This window comes from Dryas octopetala, chromosome 2, assembly GCF_963921425.1.
Source record: "Dryas octopetala chromosome 2, drDryOcto1.1, whole genome shotgun sequence".
In the NCBI taxonomy this organism is placed as follows: Eukaryota; Viridiplantae; Streptophyta; class Magnoliopsida; order Rosales; family Rosaceae; genus Dryas; species Dryas octopetala.
Window position 1 is genome coordinate 14,650,604 of NC_141367.1, and position 19,629 is coordinate 14,670,232.

The following is a 19,629-nucleotide window of genomic DNA, read 5'->3' on the forward strand; positions in this document are numbered from 1 at the left end:
GATTAACCAATTCAAACAAGACTCATGATGAAATAAATTATGTATGAAAAACAAATGTGAATAATTCATCTATTGATGTGAAAAAGTGATTAATGTTGCATCATAATAAGGTATATTTGAGGACCTTTAAGGTATATACATATTATCATAAGGTCAAAGTCAAAATGTGAAGTATGTTACATGCATAAGGATAATGAAAATGTGCGACAACCTCATTAGTTCATGTTTTTTATATAATTTGATAATTTACCAATGAGATTATTTTGTAAAATTCAACAAATTCTTTCTAAAGAATACATTTTATATTAAAAAAAAAAAGATTTGTAGAATGAAAGTTTTATGATATGTTGAGATGTTTTAGAAAAAAATGATGACCAACATCAGAATTTTCTCTATAGACTCTATTGTAGAATAAATGATGCGAGATATATAAAAAAGGGATGAATGCAGAATGTGAGTGCCGATAGATCCGTGATGCTACCTAGATGGAAGGATAGAAACAAGTGATTATAAGAAGGAACAACATGATGATAGAAATGAGAAAACCCAATTAATTAAAATTGAAGAAAAGCAAAGAGATCAATTAATACAGGAAGGTGGTGATGGAAAGGCGAGGATTTCGTAGGAGTCAACAATGGCTCACCTTTCTCTTTATATTATGCTCACTATTTCAAGCTTATAAAGAGAATTTCTCATCCTCTCAATGTTAAAATCGTACACACTTGATGCGTGTGAGGTTAAAATAGAGAGATTATCGCAAGAATGCGATAAAATTACAGTTGAAAGAGAGAAAGTGGGGTACGTAAGATGAAAGTATATTAGTTGAACTTAGGTGACGTAATTAGAAATTTATCATTGATTTTTTAAAACTATTATTAATAAGGGTACCGATGACATTATAGAATTGAAAAATGGCTTCCCCAAAAGAAAATTATAAAATAACCTCGGTACATATAATTAACCATAGCGACCTAAGCTTGAACTGCGCCGGCCCCTAATTCCTTTACAATTTGGCACATATTAGTAAAGTAGGGTTACCGTTTGTCTGTTACATAGGTAAAGTAGACAGGAAACAAAAAAACAATTACAGTCTGACATTCAAGAAATTCCAGTCTTTTGGCTGCCTCAAAGCACAGTTGAAGCCCTGATCCTAGATATCTAATTCAAGAAATCTTTTTCATTCAGAAATCTAAAAGTAGAATAACATAGAAATAGATTTGTTAAATGTGACGACAACTGATTTCTAAATAGATGTAACTAAAACTCAAGCTGTCCTTAGTGGAGGTGAAACGAGGATGACACCGTCTCCTCTGACAAAGAGAAATGGAACTGTCCGCTTTGTAGTCTGAAATGGAAGAAAAAGAAAATAACAACACTCATAAATTAATACAGGACCAAGTGAGTAACAACACTCAAAACTGCAAGACCAAACACATAGCAATCTGTATTTCTAACCAAATGCAGCCCAATATAGATGAATTCCAATAAAATATTTATTGTCTTCTTTGCCTCTTCTTTGTTAGTTGTGTTTTAATGGTTATGATTACAAATATCAATGTTTCAGAACTGGACCAATCCTCGAACCAGAAAAGGGAGAGCCGCAAGGTTCAAAGGTCCAACTGAAGTAGAATATGTGATGCCAGCATAACCTAATACATACACAAATGTATTTTGTAGACATGATTTTAAACCACAAATCTGTTTTGAAAAAAATAAAAAAGCCAGTTTTTGTTCACAAACTGGTTCATTCAATTCATGTTCAACCAACCACTAGACAGATTTTCACAGGTTTTCTCAAGCTTAATGGACCAGCTCAATGGCTTGTTCCCAATCACTCTAGTCTGATCAATTAGTCCAGCTCAGTTTCTACAACTTTGGTAAATATGCAATCTTGCAATCCCAAAACACTAAATGTCACTCCACTCATCAAATTCAAGAGTAGATCCTTTAAAGGTTGCTTTTCCTGCAGTAGCTTCTACCATATCAGTAAACTATAAAGCACTACTGATACCCTTGCCGCCATATGGTGTAATCCCCAACAATTTATTGCATGAATCAGCATGGTTTACTCTAATAGCTCTACTAGAATTGTATTCAATGATGGTGCCTAAAGCTAGAAGCAACATTTATTTCAAAAATTTCTTATTCATCAATTGGAAAAAGAAAAAACTGAATCTTCATTACACAATGATTAGAGGCACAGAAAAAATGTTCACTTAACTTCTCTTATGCTTCAATGCAGTCATCTTTCAATTAAATGAGATAAGGGAATGCCAGCATAAAACTCAACTCACTCAGGAGCAGAGGTGAACTATGAAGGGTTCAATAGACAGAATTTAGTAACAAGGGTATTGCCTCGGGAACTATCCAAGGTACAGTCACTACAGCTGCTCTATCAATTGATTTAAAGTTACACATTAGTTTAGTTATTTCTGCAATTTGGTCTCCCAGGAAAAAAATTATTACAAACTTAAATTGAATGCTAAAGTAACTTACCAAATTAAATGCCTATATACTGAATGATTGAGACAATAGAATGTGAGTTTTAAACATACCCGGACAATCTCTTCATAAGTTTCATCATCAATTTCTACAGATGTAACAACTTCTTCAACATCGCCAAGAATCATATTTAGATGTTGATCATAAGCCTGCAAAGCCAGATTTCCAACCACAAAGTGAGAATCAGACATAAGCTCTAGAACACCACACATATTATGCTTGCAAGTACCAATTAATAGACTAAGTTTACAAAATTGAAAATATAAAAGAAACTTCCTCATCCTCCAACCCTCCCCCTCCCCCCCTTCTTATATCATTGCATCAACTTCAAATGACAATCATGTGAGGCAAACAAGTTATTGACTCGGTTCTTTTCTCCTCTTTCTTATGCACATCATTCATTTTTTGCAACATTCAGAGTTAAGTACATTTGTTGCACCCACTAGCTCAAACATTCAAAAGAAAATAAATAGAAACTTGGAATGGCAAATAAAATGCAATTCCCAAATGCCAAAATAGACAATTATCGAAAATACATAAAAACATTTTATGGTTTTTTTTCAAAAAAAAAAAAAGTATGGAAAGATAACAGATAATGTAAAACTCACACCCTAATTTCCCCCGTAGCAAAAGAACCCTAATTTCCCCCATTCACCGCTTTACACTGGATTGGTAGACCTTAAACCCTAGTTTTCTTCCTTTTTCTTAATCCGAATTTAAAACCCTAATTCCAACATCCAAGAAAGTAGAAAAACCCTAATTTAGAGCACAGTCAGAGAGAGAGAGAGAGGGCGAGAAATCATAGGGTGGAGAGACGTACATGGAGTTTACCGCGGAGCTCACGGTCGGAGCGGAGCTTGACGTAGATGCGCTCGTCGAGGCTGAGCCTTATCAGATCCAACGGCTCCTTCACCGCGCTCTCCTCCTCACTCGCCATTGTCGCCATCTTTGTATCACTCAGCTCTTTCTCCAAATGAGTATTGGGACAAATGGTAGGCTACTCGCAGTGGTTTTGTTGAATTGGACCGGCGAGCGCGGCCCTGAATAATTTTATAATTGCTTATAGAATTAATTACTATTGGGTGTGTTATGCATCCTATTTAATCTCTAGTGTACCAACTAATTAATTTTATTTAATTTATAAGAGCAGTTTTGTTCACCTCCTTTAACTCAGGTGTATGCTCACCTCTCATCTAAAATTCTGCCATGTGTTTAAAAAATTAACCATGAGTTAATATATTGTATTTAATTATTTGTGATATTATAATGATGAGAAAGAAAAATAATTTGACAACTCTTTTTAACTTTTATCCTTATCTTTTATTACTCAACTTTTTTCACTTTTTTATTACCTATTAATTTTTATTTTCTCTTTTATTTAATTATTTCTAATAATTTTTGCTTCTTTTGTTTTTTTGCTCTTCTACAGTACGCCTCTAGTATCTAAAAAACTACATGCATTTAATAATTTTTGCTTTTTTTTTTTTGCTCTTTTCTAATAAGCCTCCAGTACCCAAAAAACCACATCCAATTTTTTTGGGTCAATTTCTCATGTATACACCTTTTATCTATTTTTTTAATTAATTAAAAAAAATAATCCAACAACACCTTTTTTTTTTTTTGCCTAAGAATTCTTCTTTCTTGTCTCATACATGACCTTTTCATATCAAACAAATTCTTAGGTCAATTTAAGGTGTTGCAGCATTTGAAGAGAGAAGAATAGTTGCAACGACATAATTTTTTTTTTTTTTAACTCATGTAACTTTTTTATTGGATTTTCTATGTATGTAAATGAGTTGTTTTAGATTTTTGTTTGGCCAACATTTTAGATTAAACTTTGCAAATGAGTTTTTTGTTCGAATTGCAAATGTGTTGTTAGAATATTTTATTTTTTAATTAATTAAAAAAATAGATAAATGTGTATATAAGAGAAGACCCAAAAAAATGGATGTGATTTTTTGAGTACTAGAGGCGTACTGGAGAAGAGCAAAAAAACAAAAAAGTAAAAATTATTAGAAATAATTAAATAAAAGAGAAAAGAGAAATTAACAGGTGATAAAAAAAAGTTGAGTAATAAAAGATAAGGATAAAATAAGAAAAGAGTTGTCAAATTATTTTTCTCTCTCACCATTATAACATCATAAATAATTAAATACAATAGATTAACTCATGGTTAGTTTTTTAAACACGTGGCAGTATTTTAGATGGGAGGTGAGCATACACCTGAGTTAAAGGAGGTGAGCAAAACTGCTCTCTTAATTTATTGTATTAGTAAGTGTCAGCTGACTTATTTTGAAGTATGGTCAACTGTCATTATATTTCTTATTTTTTTGTCTTACTCTTTCCTCTTTTCTCTCTCTCCCTTTCCCCGCTGTGTCTCTCTTCTCTTTCCTCTTCATCATCTTCTTGTTATTCTTCTTCACTGGAACTCTTTTTTTTTTTTTTTTTTTATCAAAAGATCTAGAACTTAGATCTATAAAAATTTAAAATTATAAACTGAAATTGCAAAATAAAAATGCAAACTGAAATTGCGACTTTTAGCGTTTGTTAACTGTGTCAAACAACTAAAACTGCGACTTTATAAGAGTGTTCTTCATAATTGAAACTGTGGTGAAAATAGAAACTGCATGTGAAAACTGAAACTTTTTAAGATTAAATTTGTTTGCATAGTGCTGAAGCTGTTTTGGATTGTGGGTGAGTTTATATTACTTGAAAATTAAATTTATGGTTGTTGGTAGGTTGATGTTACCTGAAAATTAAATTTATGGTTCTGGGTGGGTTGATGTTATCTTAAAATTTAATTTGTGAAATTTAGTGCTTTTGGTTAACTTTTTGGGCTGTAAGTACCTTAAAGTTAATGAACTCTTGCTTAAATAGTTAAAACCACTTAAATTTTATGTTTAGTCCTTGCAGTTTGAATTAAGTTTCACTTTGCTTCATATAGTTTCAATTATTCTGATTTTTTTTATGTAGTTTACAAATCACTGTGTAACATCCTGCATTTTGACTTATAGTAATTTTGTTACTTAAGTTTTTCAAACTTGTTCTTTAAGATTTGTTTAAAGAAAGTAACAATTTTCTTAACTTTGTTTTAACTAATTTAGACTTTTGGTTGTGGTTCTAGAGTTTCGTTGCTTGGAAGTGAATTTTAGAAAGAAAAATTCAAGAGTTTAGTGATTATTATATTAATTTTTATTTTTCAAAATTAAATTATGAGTTGAATATTTTTCATAATTTTTTTGGAAGTGATTTAACTATTTTGAGGCTATAGGAAATTAGTACTCATCGATATGAGTCCGTAAGATTTTTCGGAGAATTATTTGAAGTTCCGAGCTATTTTTTGTGAAATCTCGAAGTTTGGAGAATTAGAAAAAAAAAAAAAAAAAAAAGGATTTGCTGACGTGGACGCTAACTAGAACTGACAGCATGCGACGTAGCGCGCTGCCATTCACCCAAACCAACTGACGTGATGCCCAATGGACGCTAACCCAGCACGCACATGGAATGTGTCGTGTGTTGCTTCACACTGAATCTCCTTCTCCTAGTTTAATCATAGTCGTTGGAGATCATTGAAAGGGATTTAATCTCAGCCATCCATTCTGCATGAAGAATCGGTCAACCATTTGAACCCCTTTGACCCGCGTGTCTCCAATTTGGGTGACCCAAATTCATTTCCTCTCACAATTTGGATGACCCGCCGGTTTGTGTTGACCTAGTTCGACTTTTTCTTGTGTTTTTGACACTTTTGTGCATCATATTTCACATTGAAAAATTAGAAAAACTACTCACCCTCAAGTGCTTATAATAGAAACCCTTATTCCTCATTTTCACTTACACCACCAAGTAAAGTTTGAGATACTTACTCTTTGGTTCTTTAGGAGTCTGTGACGCCCCGAAATTGGGAACACCACAGCGGCACCCGTCTTAAAGATCCTGAGACTATAATACCCCTTACCCCGAGTATTATATTCCCAAGCTCTCTAAAACGAGTTAAGCCCTTTTTATTGAAGAACCCGGGTTGGATCAGAGTAGTAAAAATACAGCGAAAGAAATTACTGAAAATACCTCACATTATAAATAATAGTAAAGAGTACCAACCCGTGAGTGTTATATGTTTCAAATACACTAACCCTAATGCTACATAGTAAACAGTAGATAAACAGATATGTCAGGATAGTCCAACCCACGCCAGAGTGATTCAGTCTTCAACAAAGTGGTGCAACAAATTGAACTCATGGATAGCCATTGGGATATGCCACCTACGAGGATGAAAGAGAAACACCACCACAGATCCAAAGAAAGGATCTAAACCAGATAGCAAGACTGAAACTGACAAGCTGCAAGTGCCACACCCACGACCTCAATCTTGGTCTCCAACAACTGGATTATCTGCACTCACAAGAGTACAGTAGGGGGTAAGCGTCACATACGTTCATCGCTTCCCCTCGAGGGAAAATCCTGGTTAGGTTTGAAACAATACTCGAAAATATAGGATTTCAAGGAAAACAGTTTAAAAGCAATGCACACCCAAAAACAGGGTATCAATATCAATAATATTGTAACCAAAGCCAGTAATGATAAAGATAATTATGCCAATAATCAGTGAGTAAAGCCTTTGCATGCTCATACATCTTTTTCAGTGAAAATTCTTCCTGTCACGTGACATAGTTCAGAAACATACCTGCGACCGATCACATACAGGCCAACCGCCAGTATCGGAAATTCAACCACCACCTCGATACTGTGGTGAGAGTATCCATTTATCTGGTAATACCACATTGGTTAGCCTCCCCAGAAGGACATTCGACTAACCAGTCCGTACTTACCCCTCCGGAGGTTTAGGGGATCGAAACCCAAGGTCACAACACGTGCCCGTTACTCTCAGGTCGTCCAAGGTATCACACAGAAAATCACACAAATATGCCATACAAAAATCATGCACATTCTCTGTGAAAGACATTTTCATATACATATAGTACGAAAATAGGCAGGAAATCCAATAACCGGGATATGGTACCTTCCCCCTACCTGTTTTACCAAAGTGTGTCCCTTGCCTGATCCCTTTCCTGTGTCTGGGTCCCACTTGTACCTGTTGGGAAACTGGAGATCCGAATCCGACGACAGCTATTAGGAACGTACTGAACGTACTCTCGACCTTGTCTGTTAAGACCAGGTAAAATTTAGAGGTTTGGCACTAGCGTAACTTGCTAGGCTTCTCTAAATTCTTGATCCGGCATGACCCTGCTCCCCGAGGCAGACAGTCATGTCAGACCGTGTGGTTTCTAAGTTTATTTTAATTTATTGTCGAGGAGGTTGATCAGATATGAACCTTACAACGTGACCAGGTCAGTGCATGGGGAAACTGAGGGAGCTCTGGCTCAGTACCCAACGCTTGTATGCTCACGGACTGACCTTAGTCATCACGTTATTTGGTTACCACTGATATGGCCTCAATATTTATTAAGTTCATTTAATAACAACAGTTAAACGGTGTTTCGTCTATAACCACCACTTAAACAACAGCAAATTAAATAAGCTGGGTTAAGGGTATACCTGTTGAAGACTTCCCACGAGCAGAGTCTCGGTACTACTAGACTTGCTAAATAATAAGATTAAAATAGCCTAATTAACAAGAGATTTATTTAACAAAATTTTAGCAGAAATTCGACATAGATCAAGAAATTACCTATGGAGCTCAGAAATGATTTTTTTAAAACTTCACCAAAACATAGCCTTCACACTACTAGAATTGAAGAGCTCGTCGCCACGATCGCGTAGGCGAAATCAGATCGTCGATCGGAGCTCCAGAACTCAAGATAAACTCAAAACAAGATTGAAGAAGAGAGAGAAAGGAGGAGAGAGGAGAGAGGAGCTCTCTCTTGGGAAGCGTGCGGCTGAAATGGGATGAAAATCAGCTGAGGGTGCGCTGCTATTTATAGGGAGGGTGAGTGAGTCAACTCGGTTGACTCATCCGAGTTGACCGGGTTGACTCAAGTCAACCGTCATAACTTTGACCAATGAGAAATTGACATGTGGCGAAGGCTTTGACACTTGGCTGCACATGCAGCCATCAGATCTTGCTGCCATGCAGTGATGGACGCTCCAGATCGTGCCACGTGGCGCGATCTGGTGATTTCCTATTTTATTTTCTTTTTTCTATATTTCTCAACTTCAAAAATTAATTAAAAATAGCTCGGGACTCAGAAAAATACTCCGAAAAATACTACGGACTCGTATCGACTAGTACTAATTAACTATGAGGTCAAATTACCAATTTGCCCTTTAGAAAAATTTTGAAAATTTCAAGCTCCACAACTAAGATAAAATGCTTTTAAAAATGAAATTTTGGGAAATTCATAAAATAATCTCCCGGACTCGGAATAATATGAGACTTGCTCCGTTGGGTTCGGGAGTAAAAGTACCACCTTTTAAAGGTCTAACTTGGGTCAAAACTCTAGTCAAAGTTGGTCAAACAATTAAAGCTTAAGGTGAAAAATACGATTTTCCGCCAAACAAATTTCTAGAAAAATTCTAGAAATTAAAGAAAAATTCCAAAATAAATTTGGAAAATTTTGGGTCTCACATCCTCCCCTACTTAGAAAAAATCTCGTCCTCGAGATTACCTGAGTTCACTGAAGAGATGCGGGTATCTCTTCCTCATGTCGGATTCCAGTTCCCATGTCGCTTCCTCGACTCCATGGTGCTGCCACTGAACTTTTACAAGTGGTACCTTCCTATTCCTGAGTTGTTTCGTCTCGTAAGCTAAAATAGAAACAGGTCCTTCCACATAAGACACGTTTGGTTCGAGCGGTAAACCAATCCAAGGCATCACTTGAGGGATGTCAGGCACACTCTTTTTCAACTGGGACACATGGAATACGTTATGTATGTATGCTAACTGAGGCGGCAACTCCAACCTGTAAGCAACTTTCCCGACACGTTCCAAAACTTTGAACGGTCCAATATACCTGGGTGCCAACTTGCCTCGCATACCAAACCGAAATGTACCCTTCAAAGGGCTAACTTTCAGAAACACCAAGTCCTCAACTTGAAATTCCAAAGGCTTCCTCCTTCGATCAGCGTACGATTTCTGCCTACTCTGGGCGGTTTCTAGTCGTTTCTTGACTATCTTGACCTTTTCGGTCGTTTCTTTGATCACTTCAGGACCCAGAACAACTCGGTCCTCAACATTGGCCCAACAGAGTGGCGAACGACACGGCCTTCCGTAAAGTGCTTCGTACGGTGCCATCTTGATACTGCTTTGATAACTATTGTTATATACGAACTCGGCGAGCGGTAAGTACTCACTCCACTTACCTCTGAAATCTAGAACACAAGCTCGCAACATATCTTCCAGTATCTGAATAACTCTTTCAGATTGCCCATCCGTTTACGGATGATAGGCACTGCTAAGATTCAACTGAGTACCTAATTCAGATTGTAACTTCCGCCACAATCGAGACGTAAATCGGGGATCTCGATCGGAAACAATCGTCTTCGGAATACCATGCAATCGAACAATCCATTCGATATAGAGATCAGCAAAATAATCAACGGGTGAGTTCATCTTGACCGGCAAGAAATGAGCTGACTTCGTGAGTCTGTCCACGATAACCCAAATACCATTGTGCCCTTTTGTATTTCTCGGCAGATCGGTGATGAAATCCATAGTAACACAATCCCACTTCCACTCTGGAGTAGGTAACGGTTGTAACAATCCAGACGGCTTCTGGTGTTCGGCTTTCACTTGTTGACAGGTCACACAGTGATTAACAAAATCAGCCACGTCTCTTTTCATACCTTTCCACCAGTATCTTCGTTTCAAATCTTGGTACATTTTCGTTCCTCCAGGGTGCATAGCAAAACTGGTAGAATGAACTTCGTTCAGAATCCGTTGTCTTGTTTCTTTCCTGTTTGGCACAACTATTCGGCCTCTGTATCTCAAACTTCCATCAGAATGTACCTTCCATTCCCCAGGTGCATCTCCTGAGTATACCTTCTTCTTTTTCTGTTGTATCTCTAGATCCCCTTCTTGTTCTTGAACTAATTCTTGCTCCAATTGGGGCTCAATCTGCATACTTGCAATCCTTCCATCATGGAGTACGTTGACTTTGTACTGATCCAAAGTCTGTAGGATCTCCCGTTCAGCCATCATTAAACTGGCTAGAGTGTTTTTCTTTCTGCTCAGTGCATCAGCTACTTTGTTGGCTTTTCCTGGATGATATTGTAATTCAAAATCATAATCTTTAAGATACTCCATCCAGCGTCGTTGTCGCAAATTCAGATCTCTCTGAGTGAATATATGCTTGAGGCTCTTGTGATCTGAGAAAACAGTGAATCGACCTCCATACAAGTAGCATCTCCAGATTTTTAGAGCGTGTACAACAGCGGCTAACTCCAAATCGTGAGCTGGATAATTCTTTTCATATTCCTTCAACTGTCTTGAAGCATAGGCTATCACTCGCCCATTCTGCATCAGTACACATCCGACTCCTATTATGGACGCGTCGGTGTAGACTTCATAAGGATCTTCATTGTTGGGTAAGACTAACACTGGGGCAGTTGTCAGTCGTTTCTTGAGCTCTTGGAATGCTTCTTCACACTTCTCGTTCCATTCAAACTTGAATCCTTTTCTGAGTAATCGAGTCATCGGGGTAGCAATCTTGGAAAAACCTTCTACGAACCTTCTGTAATAACCTGCTAATCCAAGAAAACTACGGACTTCTGTCATGCTCTTCGGTTGTTCCCAATTCAGAACTGCTTCGATCTTCTTGGGATCAGGAGATAATCCTTTTTCTGAGATGATGTGGCCAAGGAACTGTACCTCTTTCAGCCAAAATTCACATTTTGACTTCTTGGCGTAAAGTTGCTTTTGAAGTAATGTCTGTAGAACAATTCTCAGATGCTCTTCATGCTCTTCCTTACTCTTGGAGTAAATCAGGATGTCGTCGATGAAGACAATAACAAATTTGTCCAAGTATGGACGGAATGCTCGGTTCATCAGGTCCATGAATGCGGCAGGTGCATTTGTCAATCCAAACGGCATCACAACGAACTCATAATGTCCGTATCTGGTACGAAAAGCAGTCTTTGGGACGTCTTCGTCTCGAACTCTGAGTTGATGGTAGCCAGATCTGAGATCAATCTTTGAGAAGTACTGCGCTCCACTAAGTTGATCAAATAGCTCGTCAATTCTAGGCAATGGATACTTGTTCTTTATTGTGACTTGGTTCAGCTTCCGGTAGTCTATGCAGAGTCGTAATGTTCCATCATGCTTTTTGGTAAATAGAACAGGGGCTCCCCATGGTGATATACTTTCTCTGATAAAGCCCTTCTCCTTCAAGTCGTCTAATTGCTTCTTCAGCTCCACCATCTCGGCTGGTGCCATGCGGTAGGGCGGGATTGAAATAGGTTGAGTGCCTGGTACAAGCTCAATCTTGAATTCTACTTCTCTTGTTGGTGGGATTCCGGGCAGATCTTCTGGAAAAACGTCTGGGTATTCGTCTACCACTGGTATTGGTTTATCTTCCTTCTGCTTGGCTTGTGTGGAAATGATGAGTGAATAGCATAGCATAACTCTCTTGCTTTTGAAACAAACTCTCAGCAATGGGTTGATGGGTTGTAGCGGTTTGTGCAATCGGATGATCACCTCTTCTCTGTTACTCGTGACTACCTTCACTTTTCTTTTCTCACAATCGATCTGTGCCTGATTTTCTTGTAACCAATCCATTCCTAGAATAAGGTCGTAGTAATCCATGTTCAAAGGGTATAGGTTTGCTGTCAAGACTCGGCCTTGGACTACTAGTTGGCAAGATTGGTAAATTCTATCTACCTCGGTTGTTGTTCCAATGGGTGTACTCATGTGGATGGTTTCAGCTAAAGGTTCAGCATGCAATCCTAATTTCTCAGTAAAGCTAACAGAGACAAATGAATGTGAAGCACCCGTATCAAACAAAATTCTAACTTCAGTATTAAAGAGCAGTATAGTACCGTCAAGTGGGGCTTCTTCCTGGTTAGCTCTTACTGCAAAAACTCGTCCTCCTCTAGCTGGTTGTGGTCTTTCTCCGCCACCTCTTCCTTGTCCTCCACGATTGTTGGGTTGTGGTGGTGCATGTTGCAATGGTTGAGCTCTAAATGGTTGTGGTACAGCCTGTATCTGTGGTTGTGGCCTAGGGGCATTCTGCTGTGTTCTAGTAGGACAATCATTTATGTAGTGACCTTCACCTCCACATTGGAAACAAATTTGAAGTCTAGTCTTCTTCCAGTTTCTTTGGTTTCGGGAGGGTCCTCCCCTCTGAAAATTTCTTCTTTTTCCTAGTCTTGTTCCCTCAGACCTCGCAATTTCCCCTTTCTGTCTAGTTGCAAGGAAATCCTGCTCCTGAGCATAAGCAGCATTGACCACATCTTTGAAAACTGTAAACCTTTGACTTGCCAAGTATTGGCGAATCCCGTTCTTCAGACCTTGCAGAAATCTGACAGTCTTTGCCTTCTCATCATTCATGGTAGATGGGACGAAACGTCCAAGTTCAGTAAACTTTCCCACGTATTCAGAAACAGTCATGTTTCCCTGCTCTAGATCCATGAATTCCTTCATCTTTGTCATCTGCAGTGGCTCGGGAAAATATCTGTCGTAGAACAATTCCCTAAATCCTTCCCAAGTCATAGTGTTAATATTTTCTCGGTGCCTAATGGATCTCCACCATCCGTCAGCTTCGCCTTCAAACACATGTGTAGCTAGCCAGATCTTGTACTCATCTGGTGCGTTAATCGACTCGAGCTTCTTCTCGATGTGCGTAACCCAATTCTCAGCTAAATCGGGTTCGGAACTTCCGTGAAACTTCATCGGCTTAGTCCTAAGGAAACGATCTAAGTACTCGCCTCGTCGCTTATCTTCACGTTCAGCGGGAGTGAGACGGTTACCGGCTTGTTGAGCAAAGAAAGCCTGCATAAATTCAACCATTTGTTGTGGGTCGAACTGATTATTGGTATTACTGTTAGTTCGATTGAAACGGGGTGGCATCTTGTCAGCAAGACTGAAAACAAATAAGGGAATGATTGACACAAATAATAGAAGGAACAAAAGTGTATCAAGGGAAAGACTTATCGAAGAATGTGTTTGGGTGGAAACTTCGAAGGAATCTGCTGAATCGGCTCTGGGTTGGCATATCCTGCATATTAGTAAAAATAATCTACTAACAATCTTACAAAGTTATTTATTTATTTATTTATTATTATTATTATTATATTTTTTTTTTTTAGGTCGTACCGCTCTGATACCACTTTTTCTGTGACGCCCCGAAATTGGGAACACCACAGCGGCACCCGTCTTAAAGATCCTGAGACTATAATACCCCTTACCCCGAGTATTATATTCTCAAGCTCTCTAAAACGAGTTAAGCCCTTTTTATTGAAGAACCCGGGTTGGATCAGAGTAGTAAAAATACAGCGAAAGAAATTACTGAAAATACCTCACATTATAAATAATAGTAAAGAGTACCAACCCGTGAGTGTTATATGTTTCAAATACACTAACCCTAATGCTACATAGTAAACAGTAGATAAACAGATATGTCAGGATAGTCCAACCCACGCCAGAGTGATTCAGTCTTCAACAAAGTGGTGCAACAAATTGGACTCATGGATAGCCATTGGGATATGCCACCTACGAGGATGAAAGAGAAACACCACCACAGATCCAAAGAAAGGATCTAAACCAGATAGCAAGACTGAAACTGACAAGCTGCAAGTGCCACACCCACGACCTCAATCTTGGTCTCCAACAACTGGATTATCTGCACTCACAAGAGTACAGTAGGGGGTAAGCGTCACATACGTTCATCGCTTCCCCTCGAGGGAAAATCCTGGTTAGGTTTGAAACAATACTCGAAAATATAGGATTTCAAGGAAAACAGTTTAAAAGCAATGCACACCCAAAAACAGGGTATCAATATCAATAATATTGTAACCAAAGCCAATAATGATAAAGATAATTATGCCAATAATCTGTGAGTAAAGCCTTTGCATGCTCATACATCTTTTTCAGTGAAAATTCTTCCTGTCACGTGACATAGTTCAGAAACATACCTGCGACCGATCACATACAGGCCAACCGCCAGTATCGGAAATTCAACCACCACCTTGATACTGTGGTGAGAGTATCCATTTACCTGGTAATACCACATTGGTTAGCCTCCCCAGAAGGACATTCGACTAACCAGTCCGTACTTACCCCTCCGGAGGTTTAGGGGATCGAAACCCAAGGTCACAACACGTGCCCGTTACTCTCAGGTCGTCCAAGGTATCACACAGAAAATCACACAAATATGCCATACAAAAATCATGCACATTCTCTGTGAAAGACATTTTCATATACATATAGTACGAAAATAGGCAGGAAATCCAATAACCGGGATATGGTACCTTCCCCCTACCTGTTTTACCAAAGTGTGTCCCTTGCCTGATCCCTTTCCTGTGTCTGGGTCCCACTTGTACCTGTTGGGAAACTGGAGATCCGAATCCGACGACAGCTATTAGGAACGTACTGAACGTACTCTCGACCTTGTCTGTTAAGACCAGGTAAAATTTAGAGGTTTGGCACTAGCGTAACTTGCTAGGCTTCTCTAAATTCTTGATCCGGCATGACCCTGCTCCCCGAGGCAGACAGTCATGTCAGACCGTGTGGTTTCTAAGTTTATTTTAATTTATTGTCGAGGAGGTTGATCAGATATGAACCTTACAACGTGACCAGGTCAGTGCATGGGGAAACTGAGGGAGCTCTGGCTCAGTACCCAACGCTTGTATGCTCACGGACTGACCTTAGTCATCACGTTATTTGGTTACCACTGATATGGCCTCAATATTTATTAAGTTCATTTAATAACAACAGTTAAACGGTGTTTCGTCTATAACCACCACTTAAACAACAGCAAATTAAATAAGCTGGGTTAAGGGTATACCTGTTGAAGACTTCCCACGAGCAGAGTCTCGGTACTACTAGACTTGCTAAATAATAAGATTAAAATAGCCTAATTAACAAGAGATTTCTTTAACAAAATTTTAGCAGAAATTCGACAGAGATCAAGAAATTACCTATGGAGCTCAGAAATGATTTTTTTAAAACTTCACCAAAACATAGCCTTCACACTACTAGAATTGAAGAGCTCGTCGCCACGATCGCGTAGGCGAAATCGGATCGTCGATCGGAGCTCCAGAACTCAAGATAAACTCAAAACAAGATTGAAGAAGAGAGAGAAAGGAGGAGAGAGGAGAGAGAAGCTCTCTCTTGGGAAGCGTGCGGCTGAAATGGGATGAAAATCAGCTGAGGGTGCGCTGCTATTTATAGGGAGGGTGAGTGAGTCAACTCGGTTGACTCATCCGAGTTGACCGGGTTGACTCAAGTCAACCGTCATAACTTTGACCAATGAGAAATTGACACTTGGCTGCACATGCAGCCATCAGATCTTGCTGCCATGCAGCGATGGACGCTCCAGATCGTGCCACGTGGCGCGATCTGTTGATTTCCTATTTTATTTTCTTTTTCCTATATTTCTCAACTTCAAAAATTAATTAAAAATAGCTCGGGACTCAGAAAAATACTCCGAAAAATACTACGGACTCGTATCGACTAGTACTAATTAACTATGAGGTCAAATTACCAATTTTTCCTTTAGAAAAATTTCGAAAATTTCAAGCTCCACAACTAAGATAAAATGCTTTTAAAAATGAAATTTTGGGAAATTCATAAAATAATCTCCCGGACTCGGAATAATATGAGACTTGCTCCGTTGGGTTCGGGAGTAAAAGTACCACCTTTTAAAGGTCTAACTTGGGTCAAAACTCTAGTCAAAGTTGGTCAAACAATTAAAGCTTAAGGTGAAAAATACGATTTTCCGCCAAACAAATTTCTAGAAAAATTCTAGAAATTAAAGAAAAATTCCAAAATAAATTTGGAAAATTTTGGGTCTCACAGAGTCTCTTTAAGAAGAGACAAATCAAAAGGAAAGAAAATTCTCATAGTTCAAAAGTTTTTTCTTTTGGAGATAAGCTAAGGAGGAGGAGTCCTTAGGAGTGAAGTCTAGCTTTGCAAGTTTACAACCGGGTAAGTATTTTAATATTTCTACTCTATTTATTTGTCTTAGGCTTTAATTTTAGATTTGCTTATTTAGGTTAATTAAGTATAATTTTATTTATTAATTAAGCATGTCTAGTTTATTTTGGAGATTTATTTGCTTAATTTATTAGGATAATTAAGCATGCTTAAGTTGTAGCTTTAATTTGGAGATTTAATTAAAATCTAACAGTATGCTAGGCTTAACATGTTCTATAGTAGAGATTAATTAAGTTGGATTTAAGTTATTATTCAAGATTAATTAATTAGTGGAATATTTTGAAGAAATACTAATTAATTAGGATACTTAGATAGTACTTATGTTTGATTTATTTTTACCTAAATTAATTTGTGGAATTGTTTTAAATTAAAGTAATTAGTCAAGTGCTTTGACTTTAAGATAAAACTTGAAACTTAGAAACCCTAAAGAGTAGAGTTTAGTCCATTTAACACTAGAATCTTTAGGGACGTGTGACCTAGAAGGAAGGATCATAACGAAATTGTGTTGAACTTAACTTTTGACTAAGTTATCGTATTGTCGGATACTAAAAACACCAGTTACAGAATGATTTCTTTGTGACGTGACAAGAAAGAGATGAATTCAAGACGGATAGAGATATATAGATTTGAAGAGCATTGGATTTCAAGTAAGGGGATTTATCCTATATTCCTAACTATAGACTTTGTGTGTGTTTGTGTTTTTAAATTATTATAACATGCTATGTTTATTGGTCTGAGAGTTTGGGTAGCGTGGAACGTGACTTTGGGTTCGAATCCTTAAACCTTCTATAAGAATTGATCAGTACATTATAAGGAGTTTAGCCAAGCCAACATGTGTCTACGTGTGCTTGTGTGAAGCGGAGACCCATGATTGATCACAGTGGCAGTGGTATGGATTCTCAATTGCAAGTACCTATTTCTGTTTACCATGACACTCTCAATGTAGATGCTATTTATTTTAATGGCTGGCCATAGTTGTACCGAATGTGTATCGACCATCAAATTTGAATGATTTGTTATGAAATTGTATGATTATAATTATGTACATGTATAGCCGAGTTATAAATGTTTTGAAAATGATTTCAAAGGAAAGGTTTGAAGAACTTTTTTTAATGATTTACGGATCCGTAAGAAAATGATTTCTATTATGATTTATACTGAGAAATATTTTGTGATTTTCAAACTAGCCAGAGTCCCTTGAGGGAAAGCTATGATCGTATGATATGCTTACCCCCTATATTTGTTTTGTTGTTCCTTGTTTATTGGATGTTTTATAAGTACGAGTATGTTAAAGAAACGAAATTGGGTCGAGCAGAGCAACATCTTGAGACTTGTCAACTTCTTAGATTTTTTTAGTGATGTCATTTAATTATTTTATCATGTCATGTGGGTTTTAAATAATTTTCCTCCATTGTTTGTAGATGGTTTTTGAGCTATTTACTTTGATTTTATGTTTGTGTAGCTTTGGAACCTTTATCTTATGCTTACTATGTATTTCAAATTTATTTAATTCTTCAAAGTTGCAATGGAACTACCGTAACCTTGAGGGTTGGTTTTATAAAGAAGTTTTATTTTCACTTCACGTGTTTCCGCTATTTATTATCTCTGATCCAACCTGATCTATTTAATCAAAATATTTAACCCACATTTAGTATCTTGTGAGATTAATATTTGATTTAGTGGTATTAATCTCTTGAGATAATGTAATTATTAATTTATTTATCTTTAAACTACTAAAAAAATATATATATTATTAAATTCCCTAATAAAAAACGGAGTATCTATGTTATAAATATCATAGATACACTATATTATTCTACATAATTTATTCAAAACAGCAAACATCATAACTCCAAGTTACACATCAACAATACATTGATGTCGCATGCCTATACATGAGCCCAATACGTGAGCCCAATACGTGTGTGCGATGGCAAATTTCTGTCATCAAAATACACGAGTTTAAAGTTTTGAACTTGATTGCAACTATTATGAAATTACATGACCAAAATAATCAAAATTGAAACTATGGGATGAAAGTTGTTGATGCAAATTCTCGTGAGGTAGATGCAACAACTTAGAAACGCTGATCTGGCTGATCAGATGCTTTGCTGGATGATGAAGTGGATGTTGATTGAGATCTTCCTGCAAAAGAAACAAGATCAAGGGAGATGGACCGGTGTGGTACCAGCCAAACACGCTCCGATGATGAAATCAGTGATGGTGTTTGATGGTGGATGAGGAAGAACAGAGGATGAACTTGGGAGAATAGGAAGAACAAGGCAAATGTTCTGGGTTATTCTCAGCAAGTTGGGTAAGCTCTTAGGTGAGTGGGAATTTTTGTGTAAGTGTTTTGTGAGTAGATTCATCATGTTGGTTTTTGCACATATGAGTTGATATATATAAGCAAAGGAAGTCTTGATGAGTAAGATACCTGCATGTGAATGCATGGTTGCCAGTGACCCACGCGCCTGGTCAGAACTAGTTGCATGTACAGCTGCTCACCTCCTCAGCATTCAAGGCTGCAATGAATGCTCCATTAAATGCAAGGTTGGAAGGTTCAGGTAGAGGTGTCAAACGGGCCGGCCCGACCCGTTTAAGTTGAGTCCATCGTGCTTTCGTGCCGTGCTCGGGCCGGCCCATATAGTTAAGACCTAAGCCCAGCACGGCCCATGGCCCGCGGGCCATTCGTGCTCGTGCCGTGCCTTAAACGGGCCGGCCCACGGACCTATTTTTATTTTTATTTTTTATGGTGATAAAACTAATCTTATGATATTTTTTCTTATTTATAATTAAATATTAACATTATTTTTCATGAAAATTGAATATTTTTGTTGAAAAGTTCTTTAAAAATAGAAAAAACAATGTTAAAATAGTCGTGCCTAATTCGGGCCCATTTCGTGCCCGTGCTCGTGCCGTGCTTGGCCCGTGTCGTGCTCGTGCCGTGCCGTGCCCGATGGGCTAAAAACTTCGGCCCAGCCCGGCCCATTTAATCGTGCCGTGCCGTGCCGTGCCTATTT

The 19,629-nt window shown here is 37.8% G+C and overlaps 1 protein-coding gene and 2 long non-coding RNA genes across 5 annotated transcripts; all 3 read right to left on the bottom strand.

Moving 5' to 3' along the window:
• Window positions 1-931: 931 nt before the first annotated feature.
• Window positions 932-3,559, bottom strand: LOC147293334 (sm-like protein LSM3A). Its single transcript, XM_086232330.1, has 3 exons — window positions 3,323-3,559; window positions 2,556-2,651; window positions 932-1,345 (listed from the first exon to the last, which is right to left on the bottom strand). The coding sequence occupies exons 1-3, from the start codon at window positions 3,446-3,448 to the stop codon at window positions 1,265-1,267; spliced, it is 303 nt and encodes a 100-aa protein (XP_086088456.1). The 5' UTR covers window positions 3,449-3,559; the 3' UTR covers window positions 932-1,264.
• Window positions 3,560-6,740: 3,181 nt separating this feature from the next.
• Window positions 6,741-8,388, bottom strand: LOC147293335 (uncharacterized). 3 transcript variants are annotated; one of them, XR_015120892.1, is made up of 4 exons: window positions 8,189-8,388; window positions 8,056-8,101; window positions 7,531-7,591; window positions 6,741-6,891 (listed from the first exon to the last, which is right to left on the bottom strand). It is a non-coding gene; the product is annotated as an uncharacterized LOC147293335 (long non-coding RNA). The 3 variants fall into 3 exon arrangements; XR_015120894.1 differs by having other exon boundaries at window positions 7,531-7,602; XR_015120893.1 differs by lacking the exon at window positions 6,741-6,891 and having other exon boundaries at window positions 7,314-7,602.
• Window positions 8,389-14,008: 5,620 nt separating this feature from the next.
• LOC147293336 (uncharacterized) lies at window positions 14,009-15,792 on the bottom strand. Its single transcript, XR_015120815.1, has 4 exons — window positions 15,592-15,792; window positions 15,459-15,504; window positions 14,934-15,005; window positions 14,009-14,294 (listed from the first exon to the last, which is right to left on the bottom strand). It is a non-coding gene; the product is annotated as an uncharacterized LOC147293336 (long non-coding RNA).
• Window positions 15,793-19,629: the final 3,837 nt, after the last annotated feature.